A 21,838-nucleotide genomic window follows, 5' to 3' on the forward strand; every position below is an offset into this window, starting at 1 on the left:
TGCCTCGTTGAAAGTGCATTTGGCGGCAATATCTAGGTTCAGGAGAGTACTAGATGAGCAGTCTCTCTGGTCTTACAGACTGATAAAGGAGTTTGTCAGAGCGCTCTTTAGAGCTTTTCCACCCATCCTTCGGCCGCCAATACCCTGGCATCTCAATACAGTTTTGGCGCAACTTATGAGGCCACCATTCGAGCCTATACACAAGACAGACTTACAATTCCTGTCATGGAAGACAGCCCTGCTGCTAGCGCTCACCTCGGCGAGGAGAGTTAGCGAAATACAAGCCTTTTCAGTGGAAGAGCCTTTTCTTCAATTTCGACAGGACAGGGTTATATATTACGGACAAATCCTACTTTTATTCCCAAGGTTCCTACTTCTTTTCACCTTAATGAGGCAATTATTTTGCCTACTTTCTTCAGCAATCCATTGTCTGAAGCAGAAAGAGCTTTGCATTCCTTGGACATCGCTAGATGTTTCAAATTCTACATTAAACGAATAAGAACATTCCGCAAATCTAAACAGTTATTTATTGCATTTGAAGGACAGAGGACAGGGCTCCCTCTGTCAAGACTGAGTATCGCCAGATGGATATCATCGGCTATCATTAAATGTCATGAAAAAGCTGGAAAGCCGCTTCATTCCAGAGTGAATGCCCATTCCACAAGAAAGATGGCGACATCAATAGCCTTGTTTGCAGGAGTGTCGCTACCTGACATCTGCAGAGCGGTGACGTGGAAGAATGTGCATTCTTTTACCAAGCACTACTGTCTGGACACTGCGTGGAAAGAGGACACAGCAGTGGGACAAGATGTTTTGAGGCGTCTATTTCAATAAGGTATTCTTTTGTTCTCCATTAATACTCTATACAGTATATATATACAGTATATATATATATATATATATATATATATATATATATATATATATATATATATATATATATATAAAGTCTACTGTTGATATAGATGGTATAATACATTTCTTTCAAAAACTTGCACTGTATGAGATAAGGAATATTGGGGTTTTTATTCTTATCTGCCCTGTGTATTTTCAGATCATGTTCTAACAATATTTCAGCTGCAGAACTTCCTTCTGGGTTCTATCCTGGAAGCGCTGCAGGCTTTGTGGGTACTACTTACTACTCTGATACAAGCATGTGAATCTATGAAAGATATAATACTGGAGAAGGAATTAGTTACTTACTTGTACACTATAGTTCTCCAGTATTATCTTTCATAGATTCACATGCGCCCGCCCACCTCCCTGTTTCTCAGGCAGAACCTGTTATCTCGGTATTTATCCATGTCTCTCACTTGGGGCCGGAAATCTGAGGCAGGAAGGTTCTGCTGGGGAGTGTGTGGGCAGGGCAGCAATGCTGATTGGCTGACTTTTGGACCAAACAATGAGGAGGTCTGGTTACCAAATAGTACAGTCCCTATGGGCTTTTCTATGCAGTTTTCTTCTCTATGATACTGCTTTGGTCATTCTGTTACCGTGAGACTCCCACCATGCACACGGGGAAGATACAAGCATGTGAATCTATAAAAGATAATACTGGAGAACTATAGTGTACAGGTAAGTAACTAATTCCATTTGGTCTAATCAGATTGTATCGTGCCACTCTTTTCCTTTCCCTTTTTTATGTAAAATAACTTTACAAGGTAAGTGTACATGCTGTCCATGGTCAGATGTGCATAAATCACTGTCCCACTGAGGCATATTGATACTATGCGTACTAACGTCCTCGTGGTTCTGCGCGGACTCTGAACAGGAACTTTGTGATATGCAGTGGAGTTCTTAAGGTGTGGTTATGGGCAGTATGACGTAATGTGCAGAGTATGAATGAACGTTGGAGAATAAAGATACTGCTCAACTGCAACTCCCATGTTTGGCGTAATCTGTTTCCATACTCCAGGGCTGGAGAAAACGCTACACCCAAAAGAGAGCAACTCTATAGCTGCAAAGTAAACACTTCAAATAATGCATCATTTTGTTTATGCACTTTTTTTTATTTGTCGATTGAAGTTATCTGCAGGACAGTTTTTTTCTCTAAGTTGTTTTCAGGAATTCTAATAACATCTTTATTTTTATTGTAGAAATCTGCACTCATTTCTGGCCTTTACCACTTCAAGTGTGCTATCTGTTGCAACGAGGACAAATTTGTGAAAGAAATGCTTCGTATGGGCGTTCATATTCCAGAAAGGTACCTTATATTAAATGTAAGCCTGAAACGCACAATATGGAGTAAGTGAGGAGGAATCGTCCGTCTCCACAAAAGTCTTGTCAGTCTACTGTCAATCGTGTACCACTGTTCGTTTTTAAATGTTTGGGTTGCTTTTCCTAATATATCAGTGTTTTCATGCGTACTTATCTGTTGAAAATAATAACTTATTTAGTAAACTGAAAACTACCAAGCCCTCATAATTTCAGTCATTGAGAATACAAGCAAACTAACCTCAGGTTTTTTTGTACGGAAAGAGAGATGATTGTGCTTTCAGATTGCTTTAAGCCTGCAGTTTTATAGAGAGAGTCGAGCAGCTCCTTCATTCCCCTCAGCGGCAAAGTACAAGTTGATACATCAAGAGATTTTACATGTGAATAATGCAAACAAATTTTTTTCAAAATGTGATACGACTATTTTTTAAATAGTTTTTTATCAAGCATTTCACTCAGTGGACATTTAACATAAAACAAATGCCCCACATACCAGCTGACCAACAAGGCCACTGAAGCAAGATTCCACTCATTGTTAAAACACGTTATAAGCAACGGATAGATAATTACATAACAAAGAACATGAAAATATGGACATCTCAAAAGTCACATGCAGGGTTAGTATGTAGGAATGGTGTAGAACGAGTGACAAATCACTATAAATACACCTTGACAAACCTCGGGGAAGTGACAAGCCCTCTCCTGTTGTAATCACCTCGTTCTATTCTGGGAGATGAAGTTGCCGAGGGGAGGGTGAGAGGTAGAGCCAGGGTCGGACTGGCCAATAAAGCAATCAGGCAGTGTCCTTAGGACTACTCTGACAGGAGTATGGGTTGTATACTTCTCATCACAATGTATTTTGTGTGATAGGTGGCCACACCCTTTTCGCCATGCCCCTTTGGGCCGAAAGCTATATTGGAGTCGGTCCAACTCTGTTTTTAATTGGTCCTTATAATGTTTTGATAAGTTCAATGTTTTTATTTGTAATCGGTCCCTATATTGTTTTGATAAGATCGGCATCTTTCGATGTTTTGTAGGATAATGATAATTTGTGAATAAAGGCTTATCAAAAGATGCGTTAATGAAATCAAAAGCATATAAAATGATAAGCTAGGATTTTGAATGAAGGCTTATAATATGATGCTGTAATGAAATCAAAAGCGTTTAAAACGGGAAGCTAGGATTTTGAATCGAAGCTCATAAAATCATACTGTAATGAAATGAAAAGTGCATAAAATGATAAGCCAGGATTTTGAATTAAGGCTTATAAAATTATACTGTAATGAAATCAAACACGTATGATACAACTGGTCAGATCTGTAGATTTTGATGCGCTTGCCCAGGCATGTCTTGTTATAGGGGCGTGTATGGACTCTAAGCACAATATTGTGTGTTTAGCTTAGATTTGCTGTAATATTTGATAAGTTTCATGTTATCACATTATTGAAAAGAATGATAATGCATTTTAGGAAAAATAGATTTTATTAAATGTAAAAGAAGCTCAGAGGAAGTTTTATTTTAATGCAATATTTACAATTTAATTGAAACCCTCTTTACATAACAGAAACACAGTTTGAGGTAATGACAGTCTCTTTTTAAAAAAAAGTTTTTAATTGGAAAACAAAGCAAGGCATGTACAAAACATAGAAATGCAAGGACTCTACGAGGGCTGAGCATCATATCATCAAACAGTACAATAAACAATACATTGACGGGGGAAGGGGGGGAGGGGAAGAGAACACAGAAATCCTAAGAAAATTATCAATAACAATAAGGGGTCATGGGGAAAGCGGGACATCAAGGACCGCAGCCACAGGTGGTACGCATATGTCCCCTATATATTGGTTCCAAGGACCCCAAACTTTATGCCATTTCCGGGGGCGACCCCGAGCCAAGTACACCGTTTTCTCCCAGAACATGCACCAATCCATGTTTTCTACCCACACCTCAAGAGTAGGAGGCCTCTGGGACCCTCACAACTGTGCGATGTTCCGTTTGGCAATCATGGCCCCTAGAGTCACCCACTGAGTCTGTGCCACATTATGATCAGTGGGCTCCCAAACATTCAACAAGCAGCGTCTGGGATCCGGTAAGAGAGCCACGCCCGTGACCTCCTGCATCACCTCATGTACCTTACTCCAGTAGTCAAACACTTCCCGACATTCCCAGATGATTTGGAGGAACATCCCCAACTGACCGCAACCCCGCTGACACAGACCCTCCTCAGAAAAGCCGATCCGGACCAGACGGGGACCCGTGACATAGACCCTATGTAATATTTTGGGCTGGACTAATCTCAGTCGCGCTGGAATCGCGACCTCCTTCGGTGAGGAGTTTACCGACTGACAGTTTTCATCGTCAAGCTCAAGGCCGTCACGGGTCCACTGATCACGCAGCTGCAATAGAAGGTCCGCCCTGTGATTAACCAGTTTTTTGTACACCAGGGAAATGGTACTATCAGGCATATGGCCATCCAAGATACGATCCTCTAACGGGGTAGACTCCGGTATCACCTCCCCCTCCGGGAAAACAGACATTAGCGCATGCCGAACCTGAGCATAACGGAAGTACTCCGTCCCTCCCAATTCAAACTCGGTTTGCAAGGCCGTGAACGGTTTCACCTGTCCCTTCACCCATAGGTCTCCCACCTTGGAGATGCCAATGAGATCCCACTTGTCGAACCCTTTAGTGTTCCACAGTTTACCGAACTTGTAAGAGCCGAAAAGCGGGGTAGCCAAAGTCAGACGGTCCTTCCACCCTAACGAACTGCTAGCGTTGCGCCAGATCTGCACAGCCGTCTTGGTTGCCCCCGTCAAAGTCTTCACCACAGATTTGGAGTACAACACTCTATAATAATTGCCACCAGGAAGTAACCACCTATCCATGGCGAAAACAGGGTTTAACTCAGAGCCGTACATACCGTGATTGATGGCTCCCAACTGCGAAGCCCAATAACATCTCTTAATATCAGGGAGAGCGATGCCCCCATCATACCATGGGAGCGTTAATTTAGCCAGCGCAATACGCGGTCTTCCATCCCACAACAGCTTCCTCTGTAGACCCTCCACCAAACGAAAGTAACTAGCTGGGACGATATCAAGTGTGTTCTGAAGGGCATACAGAAAACGAGGGAGCAACATCATTTTGAAAAGGGCCGCCCGCCCAAGCATTGACAACAGGAGTTTCCGCCAGCCCGCAACATCTTGCTTTTGCCGAGTCAGAGGAGGGAGAAGGTTCCTTTCGTATCGAACCAAGGGGTCCATCGAAACATAAATTCCGAGATACTTGAACCCTCTTGTGCTATTTGGATAGGACAGTTACGTGGTAGGATCGGTATCTCGCCACTGAGAACGTACAGATAGGATTTCGCCCAGTTAATGACCAAGTTTTTACCGAAGGAGGTCAGAACATCACAGAGTACTATTAAAGATTTCCTGGGGGAGGTCAAATACAGCAAGATGTCGTCTGCTTATAATGAGATATGATCCTCAAATTGCGGAGACCAATTAATACCCCTCATCGAGGGCTCCCAGCGGATCCAAGCTGCAAGAGGCTCGAGGGCCAACACAAATAACAGAGGAGACAGCGGGCAACCCTGGCGAGTACCCCGCCCGAGACAAAATAGCTCCGAGACGCGACCATTAACCACTATCTGGGCAAGAGGGTCTGCATAAAGAAGATGCACCCAGCTAATGAAATCTGAACCGAAACCAAATTTAGCCAGCACCGCCCACAGATACGGCCATTCAACAGTATCAAACGCCATCGTGGCATCTAATGACGCCAAAATGTCCGGTTCACTCAGAGTCGAGGCCCTCGCAAGCGCCCCGTGCAGGCGCCCAAGGTTCAACGCCGTATTCCCGTGCGGGATAAAGCCAGATTGATCCAGGTGAACCAAATCGCTAATAACCTTGATCAGTCTATTTGCCAACAACTTAGCAAGAATCTTAGGTTCAGAATTTAACAATGAGATCGGCCGAAATGAAGCACACCTATTCCGCGGTTTTCCTTCCTTATGAATTACAACTATCGATGCCAATCTCTGATCCCGGGGCAGGAGACCACGATCTCCGGACTCCAGGAACATGTCTCTCAAATACGGAGCAATCCTATCCGGGCGAAGCTTGTAAAGCTCAATCGGGAGACCGTTGGGACCCATCGCCTTACCAGAGTTCAGGGAGCGCATTGCTAACGCTACCTCATCTGCAGTGATCTTACCATCCATAAGGTCCCGGTCCGCCTCAAACAGGCACGGGAGCGCAATATCTCGCAACAATAAACATGAGTCCTCCTCCGGTCTATCCGACACGGAAGAGTACACAGAGCGAAAATGATCAGCGAAGCATGCTACTATCTCCTGCGGGTCGGTGACCAGAACCCCACTCTCTATCTCGATTTCTGGTACCACACGACTAGCTCTGTCTTTTCTGTCCAACCATGCAATTAATTTGCCTGCCTTGTCTCCAACGTCGTAGAGACGCCCCTGTTGTTCCCGACTAAGGGCCTTCGCACCATCCGTTACCAACGTTCTATAGTCCAGCTGCTTCAATTGCAGGACATGCAGTCTAGAGCGGGTAACCTCTCGCTCCAATTCCAATTCCAAATCAGCTATCTCCGTCTGTATCCTCACCACATCCTCTTCCTTCTGTTATTTAACACCAGCAATTAAAGAGAGAGCTTGACCCCTAAGTACTGTCTTGAAAGCCTCCCACAGCGATATCGAGGAAGAAACCGAACCCTCATTCTCCCGGAAATAATTTTCCAATGCCTTAACAAATGCACTGCGAGTCTTGGGATTACGAAGATACCAAGGGTTAATAGGAGCTATCCTTCCCTCAGAGCCCGGCACCAGTTCAAACCGAAACCAAAGCGGGAAGTGATCAGAAATACCCCGAGCCATATGTCTGACCTCCACAACATAGGATGCCTGTGCAGCCGGCACTAACCTGGAGAGACTACAATGGGCGCCAGAATGAAAAGTGTACTGCTGCTGAGTAGTGTGAAGCAACCTCCAGCAGTCCACCAGGCCCATCGTGTCAATGAAGTCCGGGAGCCAGCCATGAGCCCCCCTGAGATCCCTAGGTGGATGCCTATCCAACACACCAGATACCACTGCATTAAAATCACCACCCAGAATCAGAGACCCCCCAGGGAGATCGAGGAGAGCCCTTCCCAGATCAGCAAAGGTAGTAGACTGCAGGCCAGGAGGAACATAAACAGACACCAGGGAAAGCATGCAGCCCTCCCATCGTCCCGATACAGCCACATAACGCCCTCTCTCATCAAGGATCGTTGACTCCACCTCGAATGGAAGAGAGTACTTAAGGAGGATTCCAACCCCCGGGATCCTGATGAGAACCCTTCATGAGCCACCAAACGATATCCCTTTCTATTCATGACATGACATGTATTTCCAACCAAGTGGGTTTATTGAAGTAGAACCACGTCCGGAGAGTGCTGTTTCAGGAGTTGCAACACCACCCCGTGTTTAATCTTGTCCCCCAACCCATTAATATTCCAGCTCATCAACCTCAACCCCCTACCCCCATCATGAAACAGAAAGAAAACCCACCCCTCCACTGAGTCCAGCACAACAATAAAAAAGTCTCGCGATACGGTGCCTTGCGGGAACAAGAACAAAATAAAAACAAAAGAACCATTGCCCTCCCTCCCCATCCTCCCAAACTTCCTGTTACAATACCCCCCTCCCTGCACCCCTGCTTCCGACTAAAAAGCCACCCCAACTCGCAGTGTGCCTGTCGCCCGCACATCTAAACTAAACTACAAGAAGTAGATCTGAGGAGGAGAGAGACCCCCCGATTGCCCGTTAACCCCCCCTTCATACTGCATACATCAATATATTGAGATCAGACCACCACAGTAATCGGCACCCTGGTGTCCCCAGAGACCAGAACAACAGCACTCATTCCTGCTCTTGCGCTCCCCCCTCCGCACCACCACTCTGTCCCTCCGGTTCTTGCTGGGCCGACAAAGTGTCCAACCAGTCTGCCGCGATTTACGGCTTGTCAAAGGAGTAGACCCACTCTCTGTGTTTGATCCGCAGCCTAGCCGGGAAAAGCATCGCATATTTGAGTCCCATGTCCCGAAGTCTTCTCTTCACTCCCAAAAAACTGAGTCTTTGTTTTAGAACAGTCTGCGTGAAATCCGGATAGAAACTGATGGACGAGTTCTCATACTTCAAGGGCCCACCCGCTTGGGAGGCCTGGAGGATGGCATCTCTGTCTCTGAAATTAAATATCCGAGCTATCATAGGCCTAGGCGGGGCGCCTACACGCGGCCTCCCGCCGGGGATTCTGTGATCCCGCTCGACCGTGAAGAACTTGCTCCGGCCTTTGGGTGCAAGATGTTGGTCAATGAGATCCTCGACAAAGAGGTCTGCCGCTTGGTCTTCCGCCTTTTCCGGCACTCCGATGATACGCACGTTGTTCCTCCGGGCCCTCCCTTCAAAATCCTCCAGTCGACGGATGTAAGGAGCCAAAGGAATTTCTGCAGGAGTGTCAGGATCCGAAGTATAGCCCAACCCGTCCCCCCTACACCAATTGCGGCTATCAAACACTAGAACGCAATGGTTATCAGGAGGGAACAAAACAAGGTAAGTAGGGGAAAGACACAAGACTTCTTGGGTGGCTTTCTCTCCCTGGATGAAGCTGGTGCTGGTAAAAGAATGATTAATTAGTACATCCTAAAACATTAAACAACACTTATAATAATCTGTATTGTATTACTGGTTACCTGATAAGAGATGGGAGACTACTGGGAAATGAGGAATAATGCTGTCCTCCTAAATGCCCACAGTCCTTAGGTACCACGGAATGCCTGTCAACACAATAGGTTTTGTAACTAGGGAATGTAACACAGTTATAGTACACTATATAAGTAGTGCTGGATAGTCTTACCCCCACAACGATGGGCGTAACAATGTGGTTGACCTCTGGAGCTGACTAAGCAAACAGCAATGGTATCTGAAGAAGAGCGAAAACAGTTGGCATGTCAACTATAAGGATTAAATGTAAGAATAATATAAATAATAAAGGGGCGCTACAAGAGCGTTACCAGGTTGTCTTCTCCCAGTCCTGAGACGAATGCCAACCTCCATGAAGAGAGAAAGCAGACTCCAAGAAATAGGGACGGGGATAAATAACAAATGGATAAAGAAAAATACCTCCAGGCGGACCACCACTCCCAGGATCCAACAGTGAACACCAACAACATACACCCTGCAAGGCCGGCCCCCTGACGGAACAATAGTCCGGCCAGAAAGCGGATCCGCAAGGAATGCAGACGAGGAAGCCCCCTCCAGAACCCTAAGAGGAGACAGCCGGCACTGGGGTAAAAGAATGTGGTGCCAAAACAAATGAGAAGCATCGGAAAAGAACCGCGAATAACAGCTAAGCGGTAATTCCGAAGATATAACCTCTAACTGCGAGGTTCGGATAGGCGGGAACAGCCACAATAGTAAATAATGCAGCAATACTATAGTAGCGGTTGAAGCAGAAGAGAATCCGGGGGAACTCGTACAGGGACGTATAGTCAGAAGAATCCTCAAGATCCAAGGAGTGAGACGGGCCAGGCGGAAGTGACGCGCCGCACGGAGCAACGTAGAAACTAGAGCGCGAAGCTCAGAACAGCGGGGAGATCAAGCTTTAGTATCCGGCTCGATCTCCTCGCGCATGCGCAGAACCTCGTGACCCTCTAGGATTGGTCTCGCGTGGTCCGCTCGGTCTGCGGTTTCAATGAAGGGTTGGCAGGCGTGACAACGGACGACAATGTCATTCGAGGTCCTCAGATTCCGAACCTCGGGCTGCAATTCTGTGACGTCATCCGTGAGACTCGATGTTTTAATGTCCAATGATTTGACCTTTTCGCTAGTTTTCGTGAGGTCTGTGCGAATCAAATTCACCTCAATGGATACTGTGTCCAACTTATGAGCAAGGGTCTCCATTTGCTTCCCAAGGGAGGATTTGATCCCATCGATGGCGACCATTACATCTTGTAACGTTGGTTCAGTTGCCAGAGCAGAGGAATCTTTCGCCTCATCCTGTGACCTGCCCGGTCCACTAGGCGATCCTTTAACCTGGGCATAACGGTCCATAACATTTGATTGGTTGTACCCACCCCGTCTAGTGGTCTTCAATTTCTGCTTATCCCCCTCCGGCTTGTTCGCCATTGCGTACAAATCCCAGTTCATCGCACAGGTCGGGGGGGGGGGGGGGGGGGGGGGGGTTGAGGCTTCAGAATGACCGTTAGTAGATAAGATCGGTCCCCCAGTTTCTGATCAGCGAAACACGACCGCACCGCTCCCACAGAGTCAGGGTACAGGAAGGCCTCGAACAAAGCACCAGCGATGGTCGGCCAGACACCCAGCTCTCAAGGCAACAGTTTGTCACTCATCGGACTGTTCAGTCAACCCGCACACTAGCGGCGATAGGGCCGTCCGTGCTAGTGAGATGTACCTAGGTCTGAAGACGGTGTCGATTACCGAAAGCGAAAGCAGGGCCAGACCGGCCACTTCCGGTAAATTGCGCCGTTGTTGTTGAAATACACCTCGGGCGCTCTACCAACCCAAGCGCCGGGCATCCGAGAGGTGGAGTCCGCAAACTCTCTCACTTCACAACTCTGGCATCCGGGGTCCGTTCGGGACACGGTTCACGGCGTTCGATTCTCCCGTGGTTCAGCTACACAGAGAATTCAACAGCAGACAGGATTAATTGCAGGATATATTCAGGGGGCTACAAGGGTCTCGGGAGCCCTGTGCTCATGCGGCCATCTTGGATGCGCGCGAAGCTCCTCCCTCGGTCATGACAGTCTCATTATGTGGAATTACATATATTTGACCACATTCAGTGACAATAACAAATGAATTCAAGCTTATAGTGGTATAATGAGGTAGGCATAGTTATCAAATATATTATGCCCTGCAGCATATAAATCACAGTATCAACAGCAAGCATAAAATCTGTGGAAGTGACATAAAAAAGGAATCACAGCTTATTTTTGTTACCAAGTAATTATCATGGATTGCGATAATACAGTTATAAAATATAGAAAACACATATTCAAGCTTATAGTTGCATAATGAGGCAGCGGTAGTTATCAAATACATTATGCACCGCTGCCTATAAATCACAGTATCAATTGTACAAAACAAGTCCCTAGGCAACTATTATGCTACTCAGCATTATAAAGCATAATTGCTACATGGTACTGAAAAAGGCTAGTTGTGCACATAAGAATATGTGATAAAAGCCTTTTATTCATTCAAAATTTCTAAAATAATCTATGATAAAAAAAATCCTGTATAATCAAATGGCAATTAAAAACAACATGCATCACAATCTCATTGTCTCTCAATGCATTAAAGCATCCAGATAAAATTTCATATGTGGAGTTTCAACAGATACATTCCTATCTTTGGATACTTTGGATACAATAATCACAATTATGCAAACACATTAATGTCAATAATAACAATGTCACTAATGTAGATAGACATAATTATCAAGGGTAATTAAGTCAAATATTTGATCTTAGAAAATAGAAAAATTATTTCCCAATTTCATTTATCTTTGTTGAGAGACAAATAGAGTGGCTTTGATCCTCGGTGTATCTTCATGGAATCGATTCTGTCCGTGTTTCTGCGACATTAGCCCTCTTTCTCAAAATATTCCATCCAGTACTTTTCTCCTCATAACTGGTACACCTCAGAGGATAATCTGAAGCCTCTTGCTTGTCTCTAAGATGTAAATTGATATAGTCGGTAAACAGATCATGAGAAACTTTTTTTTAAACGCCATACCTCATAAATGCGCTATATCACATAGCCCTTTTTCAGAGCGGTGTTCTGTATCGGAGTGATCACACTGGAAACCTGTCTGGCTTGTGTGCCGGAGTGGCATAGGGTAAATAGTAGTTTGCCCTCAAATCGGTAAGGAAGCATGGGGGAACAAAACCTCTAGGTGGCTGAATTCTGCATCTGATTAGACCAAAATACCTTTGGGGGTCTCCAAAATCTTTATGAATGATCTTAGGATGTCCTTTAGGGTAGACATTTGTCTTATTTACAGAGGGGTATAAGCTGGTAAAATCATAGTAAAGAATATTTTTATCAGCAGAGTCCTTTCGATAAAGAGTAACGGCATTGGATTGACCACTTAGAGTCAATCACGCAGTTTCATGGGTTCGGGTAAGTCATGATTCTTGAGAAAAGTCTGCAATTCCAGATTACATGCTAACTGTTCGCACCATTCATGTTCACAAATACTTCTGACATTGAAGTTGCATCTTTATAAAAGCTCAGTTTAATAGTTGTGTGGTTAAACAACTGGCCGAATGTGCAGCCAATCATCTTGTTAAAATTGTTTTCGGCATTACAAATTGGACAACCATCTACTATCAGGGGTGTTGCCATCTTGTTAAAAACAGGGGTTGGTTCCGTTAAAAGAGTGAAAGAAGATAATTTCGGAAGGTGGATCGTCCTTGAATTGGTGGTAAATAGTCGCCCTCTTTCGATTTGCTCGATCTACGCTCCTAACTTGGATGACCCCCAAGTTTTTAGGAATTTAAATCTGGAACTAGTGGGGTGGCCCCATCCAATGCTATTCTGTGGCGACTTAAACATTAATCTATCTAGTCAAATTAATATATTAACGTATCAGGGGTATGTAGCTCGGAAGCCTCAAGTATTTAAGGCTCTTCAGACTCTTCTTGTGGAACATGGTCTGACTGATGTGTAGCATTATCATCATCAAAATAAGGATGGCTATACAGGAAGAAGATTGGCGAGAAGCCCTCGAGGCCCCAAGAGGAGCGGCTATTGCCGTGCGCCTGCGCTTTATCCAATTCAAGTACCTACATAGGGCTTACTACACCAGGGAGAGATTGTGGCAGGCTGGACTGATTGAATCCCTTGAATGCTTGCAATGTGATCATGAGGTGGGCACTTTCCTACATACGGTGTGGAGCTATGGTAATTTGGCCAGATTTTGGACCGGGGTGTGGGATTGCTTATCCGAAGTGCTGGGCTAGGACCTTCCTCCTACTCGCAAACTAGGGCTTCTTCACGTCTTGGAAGGAGTAGGTAACAATTTATATAAGAGACATCTGCTCCAGTTGGGTCTTACGGTTGCGAAGCGAGATGTGGCTCAGGCCTGGAAAGACCCCCAGGCTCCTAAGGTTGTGGTGTGGAAAAAGGGCCTTGATTTTTGTATGGGGTTGGAGCGGACAGTTTTTGAAGCCAGGGGCTGCCCTAGGAAACATTACAAAATATGGAAACGATGGGCGGACTGCAGAGGTATATGGCTGGAACCGCCAGCACTGTCAAGAGACACAGAGGGTCATGGGGGCGACATAGTACACATTGCTTTATGTATGTAACCTTCTTCTTTTCTCTACAGGACCGAACTGACATTGTGCCGGGGGGGCAGGGGGGGATCCGGGTTGGGGGGGTGTTGGCGGAAGAGGTGGGGTAGGTGGGCGGGGGGTCAGGGGTTATGTTCTAAGATGTTGTATAGATCGCTGCTTATGTGATAAGAAATGCTTGTTTGCAGTCCCTCCGGGGTACAGAGTGCTGCGTCTTTTGTGCGATCTGTCAATAAAAAGAGTTGTTAAAAAAAATAAATAAGGATGGCTACAAATTCTACTCCATTCTGCACAATAAAATGGTGCGTCTGGACTATGCTTTTTTGTCCGATCAAATTGCGGGTTCTGCTGGAATTGAAGTTGCCCCCAGGTCTATATCTGATCATAGCTCTATAACGGTTGATCTTTTATGGGAGCGCCCTATTAAACAGATCAGATCATGGACTTTCGAGAGGAAGTTGCTCTTAGATGAGCAATATCAGGAACAGATGGTTGCGTGGATATTAGAATTTATGAGTATCAATAGGGGTACCGCTCTCGACTGTGTTGTCTGGGATACATTTAAAGCTGCATTGCGCGGAGAAACTAAAAGATTTGCTTCTTATCGGTGGAGACAAGCGCAACAGCTGATTAAGTATAGATTAAAAGCACTACGACAAGCAGAATCCGAACTAAGTACGAATATCCGTTTGGGCCAAGACGTGTCCAGTAGTCAGAAACTGGTGACAATGGCAAAGTCTAACTTGCTCGAACCACTTTATAAAGATCTTGCATTTAAATATACCCAATTTCGAACTTTAATGTACGAATTTGGGGAAAACTCAGGAAAGGTCCTTGCGAAGAGACTACAACAGAGGGCTATGGCCAATCAGATTGTCAGAGTCATGGATCAGTATGGTAGTGTGCAGGAAACTCCTAGCGGTGTCATGCACGTCTTTGTGAATTTTTATTCCAGTTTAAATACAGAAGACCCCACTATTACTCAATACCAAGCTAGCTTGGATCCGTTTTTTTACCCCTTTGACACTTTGAGGGTAACAATAGAACAAAATGAAGTCCTTTCGGCACCTATCAGTTGGGATGAGGTTGAAAGTGCTATTAAATCACTTTCCAATGGCAAAGCAGCTGGACCCAATCTTATCCATCTAGAGTTCTATAAGACCTTTTCATCAGTATTTAAGCAAGAAATGCTTGCCGTTTTTAGGTCTGCTCAAGCCGGGGTTGTCCCCGACTCTTGGCGTCGGGCTATAATCGTCCTGTTTAAGATGAAAGGCAAGGATGAGCTGAATCCCTCATCATACCGACCAATAGCACTCATCAACACTGACAGCAAAATCTACTCGAGAATTTAAGCTTCTAGATTAGCTCAAATTATAGTTCCATTGGTTTTAGCTCGTCAACACGGGGTTATCCCCGGCAGGGACACAACTGACCATATCCGGCGCGTTATTGCCCTGCTCGACTGGGCTAAGGCCACGGACTCTTCTCTCGGGGGATCCTGTTGGATGCCGAGAAGGCGTTCAACAGCGTCTCCTGGAGATTCCTGTGGGCCATAATGTGCTGGAAAGGATTTGCTGCTGAATTTATCCAGGCCCTCCAGGCGCTTTATCTGGCCCTAACTGCAGCAATTCGTATCTCAGGGAAGGAATCAGAGTACTTCTCTATCAGCAGGGGGACTAGACAGGGTTGTCCCTATTCCCCCCTGCTATTTGCCTTGTTTATCGACCCTTTCCTGAGTATGATTGAAAGGTCCATGGGTATTTCTCCAATCAGTGTTCAGGGGGTGGATTACAAGATACTGGCATATGCCGACGACATTGTCGTATTAACAGACAATGTTGGTCCTTCTTTCATTGCTTTGGAGACCCTTGCGGGTCGGTTTGGTGCCATATCTGGTTATAAGTTAAATCTCGCAAAGACGCAAATTATTCAGTCTGCAGCCATGCCTCCTTCATAGGTTCCTGTAGTTAAAGAGGCTACGTATTTAGGGGTGCACATTTCTTCTGAGGTAGATCGGATCCCTGATTTAAATTACTCCTCTATAATTGACTCACTTCATATTAAGTTAGAGAGACTTGACCAGCTACATCTCTCTCTTTTTGTACGCTGTAACATTCTAAAAATGCTTGTCCTTCCGAAATTGTTATATCTTTTTAGGTCTATCCCACTTTTAATTCCTAAGATTACATTAATAAGAGCGGAAAGGATATGCCAACGGTTTTCATGGAGCTACCGCAGGCCAAGTAGGGCGGCAAAGTGGACTTATCTACCTCGAGAGTGTGGTGGCTGGACAGTTCCGAATTTGTTATATTACTATTGGGCCGCTTTGATACAGCATTTTGGCATTCCCCTGCTGGGTGACTCAACTGATATTCCTTTGCATATGTCCCCTTCTATATACAAATTACCGCTTGGCGATGCTGCTAAGGGAGCTCTAACGCGGGTCCTAGAACCAAGCTACTTTAAAAAAACAAAGTTTAAGGTTTGTTGGGCCTTATTTTCGGTCCAGCAAAGAATCCGTCGTCATTTTCTCATCTCAAAGCTCAATTATTATACCCCATTTAATTCCTCAGGCCTGTTACCCCCAATATTCCAAGATGGTATGATTATTAAATGGAGCTCTACTGGTTTGAAGGGAATTGGTGACCTAGCTCAGCTAGGTCAGATGGCTTCTTTCTCCCATTTGAAAGATAAGTTTTACTTACAATCTAATCACTTTTTTAAATATCTACAGGTCAGAAGCTTTCTTGATAAAAATCTTCCTAGAAATCCTAATATGTTTGATAAGATCACTATTGTTGAATTAATCCGGAAAAAATCTAGAATAGGTGTTCTCTATCAATGTCTTCTGTCTGAACTCCCCGATGATCTAGCTGTTCAGAATAGTAAGTGGGCTGGCAAATTTGGGGTCCCAATTATAGATCTGAAATTCCCACTTAAATTAGCTAGATCTGTTTTAGCTTCTGGCACGCTTCGTACTCAAAGCTATATGTCAATGTTCAATCTGTACCACACTCCTGCTAACCTATCTAGTTGGGGAGCGGCCAGAGGAGTTAAAGGGGCCTCTTGTGCTAGATGTAAATTGTTTTCTGCTGATACTATTCACATGTTTTACGCATGTCCTGATTTATGTTCTTTTTTAAATGAAACTGAAGCTTTTATTAATCAGTTAATTCAAACTCCTGTTAAGATCTCTGCGGAATTAATAATAACTGGGTATGAATATTCAATGATTTCTGAAAGAACGAGACATATACAAGCGTTTCTGTTTATTGCTATGGCTATGATTAGATTATGCATAACATCACAATGGTTGAGTCCATAGCCTCCCACCTTCTGTCATTGGAATGCAAGGATGCTTGCATGGTATAAATTAGAGTCATCGGTTCAGTTGTTGAGAGGGAGGAGAAGGCGTTTATATGCTTCTAAGAATTGGGCACCTTTTGAGAATTGGCTCTCTCACTAATAATCAGTTTACTGTATTTAATAACTCCCTTTGTGATACTTATTGACTTGCTTACTTAACCTGATGTATATCTTTTCCTTTTTTCTTTTGTTGACTTATGTTTAATATTATTTTCGACTGTCTCCGGACACCTTGTTTTCTATTTTGAAAATAATAAATAAAGTTAAAAAAATAAAATAAAATTGGACAACCATGATAAAAGCAACCATTAAATTCAAAGGCTGCATGACCCTGCAAAAAAATAGGAGCGTGATGGATGGTGATTTTGTTTTACTGCATTCCAAATACATCAACCACTGAATAGCGGTTATTGAGAATTTCTTTTGCTGTATTTGATAATTATTACGGGGTACAAGGCTAATGTGTAAGGTTTTAAAAAACAAAACATGGACATCGCCAAGCAAACTAAAGCTAGCATGATTTACTAAAGGAGGTCAATGAAGTCAACATAGGCATTCTCATCTGCCTATGCCACCAAGATTTGTTTCCTAGTCATGGCGATGACACCATCTCTAAAGCGAATACAAGCATCTGTTAAAATGTTCACATCTTGTTGACAGTAAGGAGTCAGTTCTAGGCCCGGGCAGATAAACTAACTTCCCTCACGGAGGTTGCGAAATTAAGGAACTCCACACTCCGCTTGCAACGCAGAGTTCCTGATAAAATTCTGCATTCCCTGCGAAGGGGAATTGTTTTTGCATCGGTATGGGGTGCAGACATATATGCTTAATGGAGGCGGCCATGTCAGAATCTGGAAGATGGTAGTCCAGGGCCCTGTGCAATTGTCCACCCACTTCAATTTCTGTGAAGACTTCTCTCTGTGCCTATTATCAAATTGGCTATCCGTTGTGATTCACTTGCGCCCCCAATGCATGCTTTTGATAACATGCTCACTCTCACTGTTCGTGGTGTGGTTGGCACAGGTTCAGCTTCCAGTGCTGTTGCTCTGAGTCCTGTCCTGGTGGAGTCTTCTTAATTGTGTGCCAGATGACGGGAACCTGCTTGCCGCCAGCAGAATGGGGTTCTGTATGTCCGTGCCCTGGGCTGCCTCTTCCCTGAGTGCGCTGGAGCTGCAGAGCGATACCAAGGAGGCAGATAGAGGAGGGGAGATATATGCTGTCAAAAGCGACATTGCCTAGGCCAAACAGCTCATGCAGAGAGAGCTGCCTGCCAGTGCCTAAGAAAGGTAAGTGTGTGGCCTGTGCCTTGACATGTAGGTGGTACTATAATTTGTCTGCCTTCGGAAGGAGATGTAAGGGGGTACTGTGGTGCAACTTGCAGGGCTGTACTATACCTGCACAGTGTGCTATATAGCCTATGGTTTGTCTGTTTGAGGAGCCTATGGTATACAAGTTTGGTACTCCGCGGAATTTTGCGGAGTTTTCTTGTAATGAGTGTAACTCCTCAAGCTCCGCCCAGACCTAGTCAGTTCCTTCTGGAAATCAAAAAGCAGATCTTTGTTAGATTCATACCAGAAAATGAGTTAGTTTTCTCTGGGGGTGACATAATTTACACCATAAATGTCTGCAGAGGGCATAGCACCAACGTAGTTCTGATTGTGCAAAGAGTTCAAGTGATGTTGGAAATATTGTTTGGACTCAAGGAAACCCATTGCCTGTGGAAGTTTACTGAGTTTTATCGGCAAGAAGTTTATGGAGTCTATAAACCTGATATTGAGCATTTTTGTTGTAACGCACATGAGTTTCCCATCCTTAGTGAACAGGGACATAGCAACTTTTTAACGCACTGAAGTTTTTACTACAAAATAACTGATATATCCTTTAAAGAAATGTGCTAGAAAACGAAAGTTTGTAAATTGGGGTGTAATGAAGGTGTTGATTAAATCCTTGACACACGTAGGACCTGAAACTCCCGAGTAGGCTCGCTGCTTATATGTCTGGAAATAATATAATGTGGTTTGTGAATGATATTTTCCTGACAGGATTCTATATCATAGAGCATATAATCCTCAGTTTTGGTTGGGGTTTGAGTTTCCTCATAAAGCAAACATGTGAATCAAATGAAAACACCCTGGCTTTACAGACACCACATTCAAGGCATTTACTGTCATGGCCTTCGGAGCGGCTAAGGCCACATGAATTACACAACTTTTTGCTGTGACAGCTCACTTTCCCCAACTCGGCTAATGCACAATGATGCTCTAAAAACTCCTTAGAACAACAAAACAGCCTGCACTCTGGACACCTTTGGAGATCATTAGCAATGTTGTGGCAGTCGTTTGTAACGCAAACCTTGAAGAAGTCTGAGCATGAGTGGTTGTATTTGTTGTTCTAGGCGAGACCGCAATATTCACAGTAATACCTAGCACTGAGGATTTTTTTTTATATCTTTCACACAATAAAAATGGTTTTCATGTAAAAGAACAAACAGAATTTTAGATTTGATTGTGGTTCCACTAGTGAAATAAAGACAGCTGCCTTTGCGTTATAATACTTTAATCGTCACACCTAAGTAATTTTCAAATGCCTGCAAGGCTTGCAAACTGACATCTGTATGTGGGGGATGTTAAGGGCATTGTGCATTAAGTGAACTTGCTCTGTCAATTTTGCATCAGGAGTTTGACCTTAATCCAATAACCAACCAAGCACCCTGCCAGACAAAAAGTTCCAGAGGTGTTGTTTGAAACAATACACCACTGCTGTTTCTTTTGAATGATCTTACCAAACAGTACAGAATTTAGCGTCCGTCTGGCGCCGCCATCCCTACTTTTTATCACAGTCACAATCCGTTTTGAAGTTTGTGACCACAAAATCTCAGCATTGCTATTCATAATGTCTGCAACTTTGTTTAAAAAATCTGAGACATTTAGGTCACAAAGTGGCTGCCTGTGAGTGTAAAAAAAGTTAGCCAACCCACCGCCACTCAGGTGAATTTCTACATAGTCGTTGGGACCGATATCAGGAGCCATTTGGTTGAGCAGTTGTTAAATATAGTTAATAACTGCTTCTAGGGCTAGTCTAATAGAATTTATGAGATGTAAATTGACAAACCAAAATTCTTCATAAAATTCTATAGCTCTAAATGTTTTGATAACTCTTTGATATTGGCATACGCTTTCTAAAAACACGGGCGTAGGGTTGTTACTAACTCTGGAATTATCATGAGTGGCTGAGGCTCTCTGAGGTGGGGGCTCTAACAGCGTAAGGCTAGGTGGTAAATAGCCGTCATTTGTTTGAAAATTACGGTGTAAATTTCTTAAAAAATTTTTGGCTCTTTTTAGGTTTTTGGCTAATCGATTTATGACTACTTTAGCAGCTAACCATTTTTCTTTACGTTTGGCACTTGTCGTATCTTGGTAATAACCACAGACAAGTATAAGTATATTTATACAGGAGCTTTATTGAGTGCCTCCTTCCCTGTCCCTGTCCCTACTCTAACTAACTCCATCCTGTCCACGGTCCTCCTCTTCCCTTCCACCCCAGCTGGCTCCACCCACCCATCTACTAGACCGCTGACCACATAACATCTCCCCTTTTCTTAATAAAACAAACAGAACAGTGTGCTAACTCATATCTCCTCAATGAGTCTCTTGGGTCGCTGGACATCTCGGCGGGGTCGCATAGCCATGGCCCCAGTATTCTCATTAATCAGAGGTTCGCTCGGCTGACCCTTACTCTCTTGGTCAACTTGGTCTGATACTTCCGGAATGAGTAGTTCAGTCACATTTATCAATGGTCCTTTCGGGTCCCGAGGACATTTCTTAAAGTGCAACACATTCCTGGTAACTCGCCGTTGATCAGATTCCGCAGTTAGCATGGTGCCCTTCTGTTGGGTAATCTGCAAAGGTTCATCTCGGAATCGACAGTCAGTTTTTCTTTGTTGGTCTTGCTTGACAATCACGTAATCTCCTTCATGCAAGGATGGTGATCTCGCTCTTCTTTTGGCATCGGCATATGATTTCATCTTGTCTTTGTTGCATTTATCAGTCGCCATCATTTCTAGATGGCTACGGATTGGTGACACTGCTCGCAAGGCCCCTTCCCAGGTCGGGATGCGATTCCTCATGGGGCGCCCCAGCATCAGCGTTGCAGGGCACTGGCCGGTGGTTGAATGAGGGGTTGTCCTGTAGGCTCTGAGAACCTCGTTGAGAACCACTTGCAGGTCCTTCTTTTCAGCCGTGGCTTGCTGGAATGTCTTTTTGATCGTGGCCATGAATCTTTCGATGGTGCCATTCGCCTGTGGCCAAAGAGGTGTAATCTTCCTGTGATTGAAATCCAGGTGTTTTGCAAACGCACTGAACTCGTGCCCATTGAACGGAGGTCCATTGTCCGTTTTCACCTCTCTGGGGACACCCCATGTTGCAAACACTTCATCCAGCACCTTGAGAGTGCTAGAGGCGCTTGTGGATGGCACAAATTGCGCAATGGGATATCGTGAGTATTCATCAATTATGGCTACCACGTATTTGCCAGAGGATAGTGGTCCGTAGAAATCCATGGCGAGTTCTTGCCATACTCCGTTGGGTAGGGTGGTCATTTGCAATGGGGCCGGGGGTCACCTTTGTTGGTCAGCTGGCACAGATGGCAATCCTTCAGGGTGGACTCTACCATTTGGTCGAGGAGGGGAAACCACACGCGTTTCCTGAGGGCTCGCTTTGTTGATACTACTCCTCGATGGCCTTCATGTGCAAGGTCGATGACGCCTTGGCGTAGTTGATTGGGGATCACGATCCGTTGACCTCGTAGTATTATTCCATCTGTGGTAGCAGACAGTTCGTCACAGACGTGTCGGAATGCTTGCATCTCCTGCTTGACAGCC

General features: G+C 44.5%; 1 protein-coding gene across 1 annotated transcript in view; it reads left to right on the forward strand.

The window, feature by feature from the left end:
• The window catches only part of LOC147708404 (E3 ubiquitin-protein ligase PHF7-like), a 2,104,679-nt gene that overhangs the window by 1,574,599 nt on the left and 508,242 nt on the right, over positions 1-21,838 (forward strand). Inside the window, exon 8 of the mRNA XM_086925340.1 lies at positions 2,097-2,203. Within this exon, the coding sequence (XP_086781466.1) occupies positions 2,097-2,203 (107 nt within the window). The remainder of the gene's footprint in view (positions 1-2,096; positions 2,204-21,838) is intronic.

Source organism: Lissotriton vulgaris, chromosome 6 (genome assembly GCF_964263255.1).
Source record: "Lissotriton vulgaris chromosome 6, aLisVul1.2, whole genome shotgun sequence".
NCBI classification, from domain to species: domain Eukaryota; kingdom Metazoa; phylum Chordata; class Amphibia; order Caudata; family Salamandridae; genus Lissotriton; species Lissotriton vulgaris.